Genomic DNA, 14,628 nt, shown 5'->3' on the forward strand with positions numbered 1-14,628 from the left:
CCCAGGGGACTCCTCAAGAGTAGGATCTTCCCCCATTTATGGGCTTCAGCGATCACTGCCACCTTTGATCACTTGTCTGTTTTCACAAAACATTTGGATTTTTATCTATATCTAGTATCTCCGGTTCTTTGGCCTGGGCAAACCAAACTCACACCAAGTGAAAAACTGCTTGGGTAATGTTTAATTATGTGCAAAAATTGATTCACAAATGTGCCATCTGCATAGTTTGTTTTGCATCTTATCTGTTTTCAGCTTTCGTTTTCAAAGGAAACAATGCAGGAGCTACCTCTTGCGCTGCTCAGTGGTTTGAGGTACAATGCTAATTCTTCCACACATTTCTTGCCCTCCTCATAATGCTTGGTGTCTTCAGCTCCACTACATAAAGTAATTGGCTGCTGCTCAGGAACCTGAAAAGAGATGACAGTCCACAATGAATGTGCATAAATAAGTGGCAGTCATGCTTACCACACCAAATCAAGCTTGTTAATATCAAGCATTTCCTGTTTTCATCCTCTTCTGTGCTTTTTCTATATTAGTAAGCATTTTTTCAGCTTGCTTAATGAACAAATAGCATTCTTAAAAAAAAAAAAAAGCAAAAGTAAGACCAAAAAATGAAGAGAATTCGTAGTTAGCAGATTTATTTAGTGACTGGCAGGAACTAGGAGCAGAAGGCTTATTCCAGGACAAAAAAATTATTACATGAGAAACATGGCATTTCTTATAACTGTTATAACTATTCTTATAACTATAAAACTTTGGCGGAAATAACAAACATATTGAGACATTCTCAAAGCTGACTGGTCAAAAAAAAAAAAAAAAAAAACACAACAACAACCCAGAACAAACCAGACAAATCCTGGTTTGTAGGTAAGTACAGATTCATACCTCGGGTCTCAGAGCTCTCAAGTCATCTGGGGATAACCGATCAGAGCTACTGGGATTAGTGGGAGAAAGACTTATCAGCAAATTGACTAAGACACCCTCGGAACACACTCTGATTAGACCCAATTATCAAGCAGCAAGACCAAGTTATCCTACATTGTGAATACAAACACACCCTGCAAGTATTAATCTGACTGCATTGTTTTCTTTTTAGGGGTGCAGCATAGCCCTGTAGTGCTGTTTCTCAGCATCACTATTCAGCAATATCAATATATGATAGCATAGAGAACTTGAATTTCTCAGAAGACTAAACATGAGCACTTTCTGCATATGCTGCTGAAGTGCAAAAGGATCTCAAACTTCTGTCTTCAAGCCGATCGCTACCCCACTGGCAATAACAAGAAGCTAATCCCACACAGCTGCTAACAAGGACTAATCAAGGTGCTCCATCTCCAAGCACAAGCCTTTAATGCTTCAGTTAAATAAGCTACAAACCCACTAACCTTCACGTGCAACCAAGCCACGCGTGGGAGCAGCAGCAAATAAAGGCAGTGATAACTAAAATATATACACACACATATATACATAGGATTGCCACCACCACTATGGACAGGAGCTTTCCTATCAATGTTAATAGAAAGCAAGCTGTTTCAATCATACAATCACACTTCTACAGGCTTAGACAACTGTGGGGCTGAGTTGCTCATTTGACACACCCTGCAAAATAAAGTTACCAGCTGCATAGCTCTTGCCTTTACAGTAGGTGGCAAAAAAAGTCTCCCAGTGTAACCTATCAGCTGCAATTAAGACAGTTGATACTAACCCAAAACTAACATAATCAAGACAGTCTGGATCAGATGCCTCCCCTTTTACTCCTATTCAAGGGAAAAACAAAACCAAGTTCAATCACACCAAGACGGCAAGGCCACCCTGGATGCTTTCACAGACTGCAGTCAACTCCTGAGGTTTTGGGGGTGTTTTAGTTTCAGGGACAGAGTGGCATTTGTTTAGTTGTTTGTTTGTTTTCAGCAAAAGGAGATTTTGCAACTGTATTTACAGTGATCAGCCATAACTGTTGCAACAGCCTCAGTTGGACTGGTTTCTTGGGATTTGGGAAAAAATACAAGCACCTTCAATATTTGCTTTCATGTTAACAGAATACTCCACCTCCTTTTCAAAGCCACTGCCATTTTAGCAGCCTGCTTCTGTCTGGGTAGTAATACGAGCACAACTGGCTTATTGATAAAACAACACACATCTCATGCATTTGTGCCAAGACAGACTGCACAGTCCCTGCCATATTTACTGCTGTAATACAGTCTGTGCAAATTCCTATCTGCTCCTGCAAGCATTCAGTCTGCCATCAGTGACGATGTGAAACGCGACTATAGTGTCACAACAGCCAGCAGACAAAGAGGGGTCGGGGCAGCCATGGGACGGGAAGCCGTGTCCAGCCCTGGATTGCGATCTGGAATTAAGGCAGGTTTAGCACACATTCATAGCAGCGCTTTGGAATGCCATACACAGCACAACTCCACCAGAGAGACACAGGGACTGTCTCGGCAGCTATCAGAAAGCTTCCCGCAGGGAAAAGCTGGCATAGAAAAACTTGCAAGAGTTAATCAAGCTATTCAATGCTGCGTTACTGCATATCATTCCCCTTTCTTCTCTTTACAAGGAAAGCTTCAGTGTAAAAATCTAAAAGCCATGCACAACTGTACTTTTTGCAAAATGAGCCCACAAGAGATTAAACTTTCATCTTAAGCTGGAGCAAGTGTAGTATTGAACAATAAAATAAGATGCTTATTTGGTGGTTGTCAGGAGACAAGAACATATTTCTCCCCACACACAACTCATCTTCACTCATGTGATGCATCTCACAGTAAAACTTAAAAATAATTTGCCCTTTTGCTGATTCTATTATATGCACTTCCGAGACTTTTTGAAATATTTTAGGGTTAGAATAATTTTAAGAACAGCACCTACCAAGAGAAAAATAAAAACATGATTCAGAGAAGTCACAGGAGATCCGAATTTTAATTTTGATTCTGTCATGTAATTGCTGAGGGAAGACTGAGAAATAATTCGACTCCAAAACATTTTCAGTTCCCCTTGACAAAATAACCTTTCAATAGCACACGAGACCTTATGGTCACTTCTCTTTCCACCTCTTGAGAGCCTCCAAACAAGACGCCTTTCAGAGCAAATTCATTCTTTTCATGCTCATTCAATATTCCATTCCCTCAGACACCACACCCGTATCACAGTTTTCAATGCAAATGTCTTTACATAATATAATAATCAACACTTCCCCAGGGGAACAAGAACAAGACAGGAAGAATAATCTCAGATGTTTAATCACTTTAAATTTGTGCTCATTTTGTGTGCATCTGCCTCGGCAATGACTGTATCCCGACAGTGGAATGTCGCCCATCAGCATGGCTGCCTGTGGCTGTGGGAAGAGGCCGGTTATGATGCCATGAGGAAGGGAACCGGAAAAGAACACTAAACCAGCATCTCTAACCAGGCAGTGATGCCAAATTGGGGATTTCAGCGTAACTTGATGAAGGATGTCAGCTTGAGTTGTCACTAATTACCATTAGACATCTAATTGCACAGAATGAGAACGTGTTAAACAGACCAAACCTCTTTTTGTGTGGACTGAAATCTGTTTCTTCCAATATTTCCACCCCCTCACACACTCTGCAAACAGATTATTTGCTTCCTGCCAAAAAACCCCAAAACCAAACACAACCCAAAGTCTACTGTTTTCAGTTCCTCAAGAGCTTGCACTAAAAACAACTTCACAGAAATTCCTCTTTTGTGGCTCTGTACAGTAGGGGAACAGCATTTGTGTATCTGCAACAGTTAATTTTCACATCAAGGGTGGCTATAATCTGGGCAAAAAGTTTCATTTTGTGGAAGAGGTAAGGAGAGGGAAAACTGAGAAACAGCCTCTAATTCAAGTAAAAAAACAACTCTTTTCACCATTAAAGTGATGAAACCTACATAGAGAGAGAATGCTATCATCAGAGAAAGAGGTTACTACTTTCCTGGGTGGCTGTGTGACAAACTTAGCACATTTTCCCCAGAAATACAATCCTGCTTATTTCACCCCTTGTGCCTGTGCAAAAGCCAACCAACATGACTTGCCCTGGAATCCTATCATTGCTGCCAGTCACAGCAGAATAGATTTGATTCTTCAAACCGCCTGGTTTCCGCCTCTGCCTCCAGCAAAGATGCACTTAACACTTAGAAATGTGCGAACTTCTCAGAAGCCACCCCACAGGGAAAAGAACAAATTGTTCTCTCCCCCCAGATAAAAGCTTTGTGTTGTATTCCTTCTATAATAAAACCTGGTTTTTGGAATAATTAAAAAATTAAACTAACGTGCATCTCCCCTTGGACTCAGGTTAAGGTGTGCGGGCATTTGTTGGAGGTTAGAGGATGTTAATGACACATTTATCCTCCTGAAACTAAACCAAGCGGAACAAGAAAATTAAATCTGTTGATATTAGCTACTCATGCTCTGTAAGCTGGCTTGCTGCTTACAGATCATTTTGGTGGCTAAGTAACAAAGAGAGCCCACCTTCTTAACAGGACAGAGTTCAAAATTACAGTCATTTCTCCCAAGTACCTTTTTTTTTTTGTTTCTTTTTCCCTTAACAAAGCCTTTTTCTGTAAAAACATGAAAAAAATGGCCACAGAGAAGAACTGGTTCCCTGTCCTTGAGTGCACAGTGTACTTACTTTCTAATACTCCACAGTCTGGTAAACACTACAACAGGTGCCAGGAATGGAAAAGGAAAGAAAAGAAAGGAGGGAGAGTTATAGTGAACCTTGATTTCATTCACATGCTCACTGGAATTAGGAACTGAGAGGGAGATGGTACAAATGAGGGGGAAGAGAACAATGTGTTTTTTGGGTGGCATTTGCAGCTTTCAGGTCACCAAGAAACAAGGTCTTATAAATCCTGATCACGTAAATATAAAAAGTAGCACAAAAATGTCATTAGTTCAAAGTTGCAACCGAGAATTCAGTTCACTCTCAAGACAAATCCAATACTATCATGAAGCTGCTCTTCCTTCTTCATACCTCACACACGTACAGATAAGGACACCCTGGTTGGATGACTAACAAAACCAGAATAAAGTTCTAAATTACTTGTAACAGAAGCAGAGAGTTTTACTCATTGCAGAGGATCTTGTTTTTATGGAAATTTTAATTCAGGTAAAGATCAAGTTAAAGCTATCACATGGCTTCTCACAAAGCTTAACAAATGCATACAAAACAACCCCCAAAATGCAAGAAGAAAGAGACATTTATGATAAAGGTGGGTATTTGGCTGCAGTTGGAACTATTCTAGAAACTCAGAGGAAGGAAGAAGGGAGAAAGAGAATGACATTATTTATTTATGGCATCACCCACAGATTCCACACTGCTTTGAAGCTCTTTAAGGATGGCAGCAGAGTTATCACAGAAATGGAGGCACACAATCTCACCGCCCTCTCCTGCAGAGCAGGATGAGTCACTCAGCACAGCCAGGAACACAACCTAATTTTTAAGCTTCTGAAACAACTCCTATGCCATACACCACAAAAGAACAAGCTAGCCATATTACTCGATATATCAAACAAAAAAAGAAGTGGCAAAACACCATCTGAATCTCTCCAGGTCACAGTGCCTAATGAAAAGCATCATAAAAACATCTTTCTTTCCTCCACACCTTTTGAAGTTCCTCCACAACAGAGCTCTTCTCTTTTCCCTGAGCTGTGGATCTCATGGCATTTTCTGCTACCTCCGAGACTCAGCTCAGCCCAGACACAGAAGTAGAACAAAACAAAAACCCCAGCCTGTCTACATTTTTATTCCTCACCCATAATAAGTTAGACATGATTGTCCCTCCTTTCCCCAAGCTCACAATCCTGTCCAGCCTTGGGTATGGCACGGGTCACAGGAAATTACCAGCAATCTAACCGTGGCTGATGCCAATTTAAGTCTGTGCTGCAGCTGAACAGGGTGATCCTGCTTTCTACACATCCCAGTGCTGCCAGAGCACTCTCATCCCCATCAGATCACTGGTTCAGCTCACCTCACAAGTACCTGTTTGAGTCTCGGGCAGACTCCCCTCATCCACCTATATGGATTTAGATTAACATGTCAGCTCAGGAAATTATATTTCCAGAGCACCGTTTCAAACTGAACACAAGGCAGTACCAAGGCTGCTACCAGAGGGGTCTGTCCCACTTCCCTTACTCTCTCCTCTTGCTTTGGGACAACCGATCACAAGTCCATAGCATGAATATGGTAAAGGAAGCAACACAGAAGAAGAATGGCTTCCCACAAGATAAGCTCCTGGATCCAGTTCAGCTTTTCGGGAGAGCATGACTAGATAGAAGTTGGTGAAGAAGGAAGGGAACAGCCCAGGTTACACTAATTTAGATGTAACAAAGTTTTACAGCAACCAGTGTAAGCAAGATCTCAACTGCTGTTCCAGCCACCTCTACTACAGCACATCGAAGGTCTAAAACCTGCATTTGTCAAAGTCAGTCTACAAAAAGGTGTCTACTCTACACACAATTAATGCAGAATTACATTCTTTATTCATTAATTACCCATCTAAAAGAAGGAAAACAATGCAGGACACAGAATTTAAAAAAGCACCAATACCTGAGCACCCACTAGTTGCAGCAAGGCTGAGTTCACAGGCAGGAGGTCAATGTCTGTGTTGATAGTGGTCTGGTCAAAGGGACATGCCTTACGGTGGAGCTTGTTGAGGCACATCTTGCAGACAGTGTGTCCGCAACCCAAGCTGATGGGCTTCCGAATCGTTTCGTCGAAAGTCTGTGTGCAAATCGGGCAGGAGAGAAAATCCGTCCATTGTGGAGCTTGTACAGGCATTGCTTCAGGAGTAAATTGACAAGACAAAAGTCTAAAGCGCAGATTCCACTGGAATCAAAATCTTGGGGAAAAAAAAAAAAGTCTGTTTGCTTTTAAATATCTTCTGTAAGTACAGACAGTCAGCACATAGTGTGAAACATAACCTAAAAGAAAACAGAAACAGAAAGTGAGCGTTCTCTACTGGAACTGGCATATGAAATCTTTTGTGCTAGGTAAATACCACTTGCAGAGGTATGGCTGAACTAGGAGTGCAGTTCTGACACTAAAGAGAAGACTGAGTCATGACTTGCTTTAATTCGCGCTAGTTTCTGGCACTGGGAAAAAAACGCCAAAACTTAAAAGACACCACTTAAAGCCATTTCTGCCTGTATGAAGCTTAAAACAAACAAACCAACCAACCCAAACAACCAAAAAACAATATAGTTATCTATCTCACTGAAGTTAGAGACTAATTAGCTTTTTGGTTTTATGTTCACTTTTTTCTTTACAAATGAGCTAATTAACATCAACTACATTTGGATAAAGAATGATAATTTTTGAAGTGCTGTTGTGCTTATGCCACTATTTATATATATATATATATATTTTTTTTTTTTACCATATTAAAGTTTTAATTAATTCTGCTTCGACAAAGCTTCATCCAAAACATTCATGACAAGTAAGGTTTCCTCCGAGTTCAGTGGGCTCTGGCATGGCACACAGTGATGCTGTGGGGACACGTGAGCTGCCATAACCTCAAGAAGACGCAGATGAATAGCTCAGGGTATAGTCAGACACTGTATGACTGCAATACTATGTACTGCTACTACTGGACGTGCAGACAAGCCGATCTGTGCAGAGCTCCACAGTACCACATGGGCTTATCCAGCCACCTCCCAGTTATCCTGGAAATCTCCCTGCATCGCTGGGTATAATTCAGCATTCAGAACTTGCCCCCCGGGCTCTCTACCAAACTGCTCCATCCCTCTAAAGCAGGAGGAAAATATCTAGAAGTCACTTTGGACTGGAAGAATGACAACTGTTTCTCAAGGAACCCCCAAACTGACGTCTGACTTACCTTCTATCACCAGTGAAACTAGCAAGAAAACAGTGCAGCTCACACAGTTTTACTACCAAACAGATTTTTCTAAATGAAGAAGCAAAACAACAAGAAAAAAACCCACCCCAAGAACCCAAATATATTAGCTTCACTTTCCCACAGACTTAGGCTTAGGCTTAGGTTTTACACTGAGCAGTCTGTACCTGCTTCCTAATACCCGTTCAGATAGAAAGTTCTTGTATAAGAACCAGCAACCTTTCATAAAATCTTAGCTTTAAAAACAACCTCAAAATTAAAATCTCAATTCTAAGACAAGACAGAGAGAGAAACTTCAAGTTAGGACGCAAAACATTTTAAAACAGCAACAAAAGTCTAATGCTAAATAAAACACAGACTCTGAAAAGCCTCAGGCTTTTTTTATGGAATTTAGTGCAATGTTATTCACAGCTAACATCATTTTGTCAAAGCAAATAATGAAGAGTTACTAGTATAAGCTTTTAGCCATGTTTCATCAATGAAACATTAAAGCTTAGTTCTAAAACTAATGAAAAAAATGACTTCTGTCTGCAAAAGACAAGGTACAAATGTCACACAGCCACTGTCTGCCAGCCAACGAGGAATCAATAAGAAATCAATAGCAAGAGACACTGCCTAAAACATCCAGGACATTTATTTCCAAGCCCTCTTTTTATATATTTTTAGGTAAACCCTGTTATAAGTATTCCAGCTAGAAACATTCTTTGTAAACCAAATCTGTAATAGAAATTACTTTGAAACTCCACAAAAATCCTTCTGCCAAGAGGAATACACAGCTTGATAAATCTAGTGTATGTATTGCTGTGCTATGAAATACCATTTGAGGTTCCAAGTTTAAGAGCTGAATCATATTGCTTCCTTTCCACCACACTGGAATTAAAGTATCTAGCAACAATCTCCCAGACTCATCTGCAATTCAGAAACAATTTGAACAGTCTATGTGAAACATAGATTATTAAGCAAGCATTAAGGAAAAGAGTGATTTCTTACTGAGGAAATCTAGAACTAGAAGCTGACATGAAGGTATATCATCAGCACTAGAAAGTAAATGTGGATGTGGAGACTCCAACATCCCAGGCTCTGAACTGAAAAAAGAGTTAAACAAAACTTTAACATGAGTTAACAGCTTAATAATAAACAGAGACATGCTGTTCCTACTTACACCTCCGGCCACTCCAGACAACTGGCATAATGAAATAGGTCATATTTATCTGGCATAATGAAATAGGTCACATTTATTTACAATCTTGACAGTTGACAGAGAAGTCTGGGGAGTCTGGGGAGGGAGAGGGTAATTAGTGGCATCCTGATCTCTTACCAAGGCAGGCCTCAGAAGTCTGGAGAACAAAGAGGCAAAGCTTACGCACAGGTCCAGCTCTCCAAAGGGTCCAACAAGTCCAAGCCTGGCACCAAACTGACAGAATAGATGGGCACATCACACCTGAATGGAAATCCCACAGCCCTGACTGTGGAATTGCACTAAATAGAGGCACATTTCATCAGTGGGTGACAGTTCCCCATTTCCTTCTCTCCTCCTCTCTATTTCACCAGACTCTGCAGTGCCTGTGCACACATACTGGTGTTTAAACACCAGAAGAAAGCCACAGATAGCACTGACAATAGAAAACACGGCTGTGAGGAATCTCAGGAAATCATTTATTTCAGCGTGGTCTAACTGCTGGAACAGATGGCTAACTAGCTTGATCCGGCCAACCTTTTCCCCAGGGAAGAATAGAATAGCTGTCTGAGCAACAACCTCTGCTCTGCTAATAAATCTCTCCAGAGATCAGCACAGAACTGTGGAATTCTTCTGGTCTCATGTAAGACAGAGATGGCATCGCAGGGACCGAGGGTTCAGGAGCTGCACGCACACAGGCTGGCACCAAACCAAGTATTGCTGCTGCTGCCACAGCTTTCCACATAGATGGTCCAGTTTTCCTGCTGGATCTTTAATCTTCAGACAAGAAAGCAGCATCAAGCTGTGAGATACAACCTAAATCTATTTCAGGCACAAAGCATACAGATTGGGTATACACATCAGAAGTGAAGCTGGGAACGATATGCGCCTTTTTGCAAGCTTTGTGACTTGCTGTGACCTTGGAAACAACTGGAAGCAAAATATTCTTGAACTTTGAAGAGCTACTTTCAACAGGAGAAATTTCAAGCAGCAATAAAATGATGGAAGTGAGACAGTTTCATTATCACAGACGGCTACCGGAATCATCATCACTGTAGAAAGATAATACTTCCTTGTACAGATAACGTAGAAGGAACACATTCACACTTGCATGCTACACTCTTCTTTTTTTAAATGTTTCTCTCCCAGCATTATGCCGGAGCAAAATACAAATGCAAATATTTATAAGAGGCATACCCATTTAAATAAAATCTCCCTTCCCATAATATTATGACATTTTAAACTCACCCTCTCGATTTGCTAGGCATTTCAAACCAGTTAGCTTCCAACACTTCAAATATATATACAGAAACTTCTTCGTGCATGATTGAGGAAAACATATTCCACAACCCAAGAAACTAAAAAGACACATCCACAGCACATAAACTGGAGGACTAGAAGCTGTAATTAAGAACGAACATGCCCCAAGACATAGACCTTGGATACTACAGCAGGACCAGAGACAGTTTTATTTCTTTACTTCTGCGTCTGAACACATGAAATAGCTGTAAGCAAGCCTCCTCCTCCTGCGTCGTGATACATAAGCTGCTCTTATCCACAGCTAGAAGAACCTGAAAACGTTTTCCCCTCTCTTCTGGGCCCTCCCTCAACTCCCAAAAAATCCTTGAAATTCCATCCTTCAACTCAGACTGGAAATGTCACGCTGTAATATCAGATCCTGTCTACTCTGGGACCCTGCTAGTACTTCAGAGAAAGACAGGATCATTCTTCAAAGACAGGATGGATGGTTCTGTAAGCCACTGGGACAACTACTCAACACTTCATCGCATTCCTTACTCGGCTGGACTACAACGCAGAGGGTAACGCAGGCTCCTGTCCAAGCTGTGTTGTGTCCGCAATGACCAGTGCCTTCCACACGAAGCTAGAAAGCTTTGCAGATTCAACCCTCAGGAATGAGATGTTTTTAAAATGCAGAACACTTTGTACCAATATCCACTGGCATCAAGTTTCATGCATGATGACACACAGGAAAACTCTCTTCTGCTTTCAGCTAAAGCTCAACTCTCTTTAAATTAATTGCACCCTCCAGTCCTTTAGTACAAGTACCACATATATACTGACTTCTCTCACAAACACGTTATTTGGACCTAACGTGTACTAGCACAGCCTTATCATGTGCCGCTTCGTCATGCCGAAGCTGACAGGGATCTTTCCCAGCAGCAGTCCCCGGTAAGTCATGTTACAGCTTACGGCAGATGACTCAGCACACGTACGGGGCACCCTCTGCTCCGCTTCTGCCCTCCCAGTACATACAGCTCTTCAGAGACTTACCGGCTCCCCTGTTTTTACACATTTCTGGCATTTCGCTAAGCTCTTCTTACTCAAGCAGTCTCATCTTCTTGACATTCAAAGATCAACATTCTGAGTAAGTAATTTTTATGGTCTGCTTTTGTTTTAGTCCTGAAGCTGTTTCATTTTTGCTGAGTCTTACTTAGAAGTGAAACGAGCAGAACTTCCTGTAGCAGTTAACAGTAAAGATGTAAGTACATCTATTGAGTGCAAAGCTTAACATTAAGGAGCTTCTCGCTGCAAAAACAAACTCAGGCTTGCCTACCAACCTGCTTACACAAACGCAGCTTGTGGCTAATCTGTATTTTCATCTAATAAAGAAAAACATTTTATTAATTATTTTAAAGACTCTTACTCATTAGTAGTACCATGCACATTCCTGAGAAAAAGTAACCTAGCCAAAGATGCAGTTCTCTCTTCTGTGAGACTGGTTCTGTGATATATTAACTACTACAAAACTTTGCTGACACTCAAGATTAAAAATAAATCAACAACCTAAATGAAATTAACAGAACAGTGAAACAATTCCTAACTAATCAGGATTATCAGATGCCCACAGTGCAATCCTACCCGAACAACCTGATCCTTTCATACCTGCCAAACAGACATCACCAATTTTCACCAGTGCTTCACAGGACCTATTTAGGTAAATAAGTTTTCCACTCCAGTGTGATCTAGATAATAAACAGCATTTCTGAGAACACTGAAGTATCATTGCTCTCTTGTCTGAGAAGCAGCACAGGACCTAATATTTTTTAAAGTCCTGAATTTCATTGTAGCAAAAAAATCAACATGACAACCCCTGGGAAACCCTGACCAGCCAAAAGTAATGGGGCATTTATAGAGACCCAACACTTTGGTCTCAGAAGGCACACTGAAGCCACACACAAACACCCCATATGCCAAATTCATGCTTCACAGAAAAGCATAAGCCATGCTAGCTGTGTTTTTAATATCAAAACCACTGAAAAGAAAAAAAGAAAAAAAAGACAAGACAAAGCCTGTGTTTGATCAGAAAAGAACAGGTAGAAGAAAAAGCTTCTTACCTCCACCCAGGGAGCTCCATGAACAACACTAATATGATAAGCCCCGAATAGTATTTCTGCTATATTGAGACTCTTTCTCTCCTCCTGTTTGCTGGCCGAAACTTGGCTGTACCCTGTCAACTGACGGCAAGCGCCCCGCTTCCTCATTCCTTCCCCGCGCTGCCGCACGCCTGCTCGCAACACACGGCTCTGCAACAACAGACTTTTCCACCCAACAGCAAATCCTGAGAGCCTGTGTGTAACACACATTCCCACCCTTCTTTTAAAGCTACATAAACATCAATGGGCTGCAGTGACTGTATAATATTTTCAGAATGTATACAAAAGCCTATATTGCAAGAAGTTTTGTTTGTTTGGCTTAAAAACCAACCAACCAAATGCCACAACTTCCAGATGTACTAGTGCTTGCCGTAAGATCACCCATTTAAGAAGCCACAGTAAAGAGAAACAGGACAAGCTTGTAGAAATCTTCAGATTCAAGGATACAGACACACATTACTCTCAGCTGGAGAAGTCACTCTCAAAACAACCAAACACAACAAGGAGAGAAAAATCAGGAACATCTTAAAAATTCTGCTCCAAACTCATTGAAGCTCAGTTAAATCACTTTCAAGATTTGCTTTCTTTTATCCACAGTAGTTTTGGACTGTGAAAACAAAGGAAGAAGTTTATCTACTTTCATGCAAAAGTCTCTGATTTGGTAGCCTGTAAATTACCTCAGGAATATGGGGCCAATTAAGGACAAGATGTTATCCCTCATTTGAAACTTCCTGGCTTGTAACACCACAAGGGAAACAAACAAACAAACCCCAAACACACCTACATCACAACTCCTCCACACTACCTCCCAACAGAGGATCTAGCAGCAATTTACAATGATTTAAGCTTCACAACATCCTGTGAGCGAGAGCTAACGTCTTACTACAGAATGGAAAAGTGTTGAATAAAGTTATATTTATCTAGCGTCTCACAGGAAAAAAAAAAAAAAACACATGGTATGAAATCTATTATATCATTTTCTTGACCTTTTATTCTCACTCGACATTGAATCACTAATCATGCACCATTAAAGTAATGAAAAGACACTATGTATGTAAAGGAAGCTCAAACCTCCCTGCTCATACCACCCAAAACATACAACCTGCACATGGCTCAAACAGTAAATTTTTGGGGAAGATATACACGACTAACTTTGTAATTTCTGGTTGATACTATACATCCATTACAGCTTATTTAGAAGAAAGGGGAAGTGTTCAACTCTTAATAGTAAGTGGTTTCGTGATCTATTACCTAGGGAATTTTTTCTACCAATCATAAGGACTCCCAAGCCCATCGATGATTAAGACTAGGGAGTTAACAACAGACACGCATGTCTAGAACACACTCCTTTCCTTTCAAAGAGTTGTTGCATTTGTCAATGCAAATTACTATTACAGTAACACAATGATTAAACCAGGATTAAAAATCAAGGAAGAACCAAACAGATTAACAAAAGAAAGGCAGAAGGCACTTAGAAGAGCCACAATAGTTTTCAGCTTTTGGTTCAACTGGTCAAATTTCAGTCAGTCCTGTTCTCAGGGAGGCAAGAAATGCTTTTCCCAGAAGCACATACATGTTGCTTTCTGAACACCCAAATAACCACAAGAATTGCCACAACATTGAGTCTGAGGCCTTTTCCAAGTAATTGGGGAAGTTAGAGAGGACAATTCCTTTTGCGTATCAGAAGATCAGAAAAAACAGGTTAAAGTTTGTGTAACAAGTCTCCTCTAGACAGCTTTTCAGAGTCTATACAAAAGCCTATATTGCAAGAAGTTTTGTTTGTTTGGCTTAAAAACCAACCACCACAACTTCCAGATGTACTAGTGCTTGCCGTAAGATCACCCATTTAAGAAGCCACAGTAAAGAGAAACAGGACAAGCTTGTAGAAATCTTCAGATTCAAGGATACAGACACACATTCCCTCTTGGTATCAGCTAGAGAAGTCACTATTCTTCCTTATTCATTCCTTTCTAAAATATTCCAGATTAACTGGGGAAGAACTATGCAAACAGTTAAAGCTAGCAGTTTTAAACACAGGTCTTCAATAAACACAGGTAAGCAGAAATGTGGGTGGACAACAATTACACAAGGACCTCGTTTTAACTGAAACACAGCAACACAACCAGCCCACCTAAAATAAAATCGTAAGTAGTAATCTTCAAGAAGGGAAAGCAATGGGAAGTGGGTAGCGTTCTGAAG

General features: G+C 40.7%; 1 protein-coding gene across 19 annotated transcripts in view; it reads right to left on the reverse strand.

Annotated features, from left to right (window-relative positions):
- Nucleotides 1-14,628, reverse strand: part of RC3H1 (ring finger and CCCH-type domains 1) — a 61,761-nt gene that overhangs the window by 32,245 nt on the left and 14,888 nt on the right. For 14 of the 19 annotated variants that reach the window (XM_082054258.1, XM_082054248.1, XM_082054247.1 and 11 more), the window contains exons 2-3: nt 6,552-6,925; nt 287-407 (exon numbers count right to left, since the gene is read on the reverse strand). In XM_082054258.1, coding sequence (XP_081910384.1) covers nt 287-407; nt 6,552-6,782 — 352 coding nt within the window. In that variant the 5' untranslated portion in view covers nt 6,783-6,925. The other 5 variants (XM_082054252.1, XM_082054253.1, XM_082054256.1 and 2 more) reach the window with 5 other exon arrangements.

This window comes from Streptopelia decaocto (genome assembly GCF_964273445.1).
Source record: "Streptopelia decaocto genome assembly, chromosome: 5".
Lineage (NCBI taxonomy): Eukaryota > Metazoa > Chordata > Aves > Columbiformes > Columbidae > Streptopelia > Streptopelia decaocto.